This window comes from Malania oleifera, chromosome 9 (assembly GCF_029873635.1).
Source record: "Malania oleifera isolate guangnan ecotype guangnan chromosome 9, ASM2987363v1, whole genome shotgun sequence".
NCBI classification, from domain to species: domain Eukaryota; kingdom Viridiplantae; phylum Streptophyta; class Magnoliopsida; order Santalales; family Ximeniaceae; genus Malania; species Malania oleifera.
The window spans coordinates 42,961,133-42,963,543 of NC_080425.1; the positions used below are offsets into that span (position 1 = coordinate 42,961,133).

The window sequence follows — 2,411 nt, forward strand, 5'->3', positions numbered from 1 at the left end:
GTATTATCATGCATGTGATGTGTGTGAGCTTATTACAAACCAAAGACCTATTTACTATTACAGACCTTTGCTACTTAAATATTACAGACCCGAATATAAATTACAACAAATCAATTATATCAAGGGTTTTCAGAGTCTTTGATTTCCTCTGGGTCTCCGAGTGCCATCATAGGATACTGCCAAGATAAACCTACACATCAACTTGGCAATCATTAAATACTTGAGTATTTGTCATAATCAAAACAGGGTATGATCCATAAGGTCAACAAACTGGTCAGTTGGTTGGCCAGACAATTTTGCTGAAGTGCTGACAGCTTCGACCCCGCTTTATTATTTTGGTCATAACTTTTTAAATATAGCTCCAAATTTAACTTTCTTGGTATCAAAATAAATTTAAGATAAAATACTAAAACTTTTATGTTGAACACTTTTTAAAATAATAAGATTTTGATAGAGAAAAATTCTCATCAATGAGGATGTAGAAAATTTAATTGAATTTGGAAAAATCCCATTTTAGTGCTTTTCAATCCAAAAACAATTTTAACCTTTTTGAAACAACTTCTGACCTTATAAAAATATTTTCCAAGTATTTTAAAAGGTATCTAGGTCCAAGTAATTAATCTAAGAGTTTCATGTATCTGTATTGAAATCGAATGAAGTACTTACATAAAGACTTCTTAGATTTTTTGACATTCTTAAGCACTTTAAGTATTCATGCTTTGTCTTGGCCCTTTCTTCAAGCTTTAATATCAAGTTCGTCCTCTCATAGTCCTCAAGCTTCAATATATCATCCATTCCTTTAAGTATTATTTAAGCTTCATATGATCATGTTCCTTTGGAATATAAGTTTCAATTGATCCTTGTGAGTACTTGACCTTGCTTTCGTATATGTGAGATCTGAAATATCACCACTCAACCAAATATGTTAAGTTCCACTTTTTTGTTAGCATCAAAATAGGATTTTAAGCTTGAAAGGCCAAAACTCCCTTCTTTTGGGAAGAAGATGGCTCTACGGCAGGAAGAGGAACAACTACAAAACCCTACATTTCACCTCAACGGTCTTTATAGAGAAGAAGAACGTTTTGAGGATGATTCGGGAGACGATGGGTTTAAGGAAAAGAGCCAGAACTGTGATGATCATAGCATGAGAAGACCTTCAATTTCTGACCTCTGCCGTGACTGTGAAGATGATGAGCTTGTTTCACTTATGCTCAAAGAAGAACAGTGTAGTGTCTGTTACAGGGACTTGAAGGAAGATGTGTTTCTAATGGCGGCTCGTGCAGAGGCAGTTTGGTGGATGCTTTAGGGTTAATGACCATTATGGATTCTCTACTCTCACCACTATTTTGGCCATTAACTACTTTGATAGGTTCACGTCAAGCCTGCGGTTCCAGAGAGATAAGCCATGGATGACTCAACTCATCACCTTCGCTTGTCTCTCTCTGGCTGCAAAGGTGGAGGAGACCCGAGTTCCTCTTTTGTTGGACTTGCAAGTGGAGGTATCAAAATCAAAATATTTGTTTGAAGTGATGATGATTCAGAAAGTGGAGCTTTTGGTGTTGTCTACTCAACTGGAGATGGATGGGTGCTTAGTGGAGTGACCCAATAGTGTGATTGACTTGAACAATGTCGGTAAACTCTCTTCGTTTCATTCTCTGTGATTCTTTGAAAATCTATGACTTTTTTTTTTTTTTTCATTTCTCTCATTTTTTTTTTTGAAATTTCATTGGTATTGTGAACTGTCTATATTTAGGTTTTGATAGTTTTTGAAGTATATATCTTTGTTTACTTTTGTTCGCAATTTACAGGGTGTGCAGACCTATAGTATGCTACAATTGATTTATTAGTGAAATTATGGTTCAAGATTGTGTAAGAATTTTCTTTATATTTGCATGATTAAATAGTTATGAAAGAACTTGTGGGCATTGGATCCTCAGAAATGCTCAGAAAGGAGCTACATTGCTTATGGGTGCATTTGTTTCTAAACCACTACCACCCGTTTGATAAAATGCCCAAACCAGACTTGTCTAGTTATGCTTATATGATTTCCATTGTGTTTGGCATTTTGGGTACTTGTGCTTGTTCGGGTTTACTAGAATTGCTACATCAGGTTTTTAGTATGGTGGTCTTGATTGGTTTGGGGGATGAGTAGCATAGTTTACCATGCCTTTGTTGATTCTTTTGGGAAATGTGTTGATTCGTATGTACTAATAATGTGGGAATTTTTCTGATGTTTGCAAATAGTTTGATGAAATTCTAGAGAGAGATGTTGAGTTGTGGAGTTGGAGTTTATCACCACTTACACACACTTATGATTACCCTAGTCTTTACACACACTTATGCACACATTTACACTCACAACCATGCACACTTTCACATACCCACATGCATATATACTTACATCCATGCAT

At 35.5% G+C, this 2,411-nt stretch overlaps 1 protein-coding gene across 1 annotated transcript; it reads left to right on the plus strand.

Moving 5' to 3' along the window:
• Positions 1-1,003: 1,003 nt before the first annotated feature.
• LOC131163436 (cyclin-D3-2-like) lies at positions 1,004-1,601 on the plus strand. The gene is made up of 2 exons (XM_058120023.1): positions 1,004-1,293; positions 1,370-1,601. Exons 1-2 carry the CDS (start codon positions 1,004-1,006, stop codon positions 1,599-1,601), a joined length of 522 nt encoding a protein of 173 aa, XP_057976006.1.
• The last annotated feature ends 810 nt before the right edge of the window (positions 1,602-2,411 follow it).

Coding starts and splice junctions, on each gene's coding strand:
- LOC131163436 (XM_058120023.1), top strand. CDS start 1,004: ATGGCTCTACGGCAGGAAGAGGAACAACTACAAAACCCTACATTTCAC. Junction 1,294..1,369: donor GCTCGTGCAGAGGCAGTTTG/GTGGATGCTTTA, acceptor CTACTTTGATAG/GTTCACGTCAAGCCTGCGGT.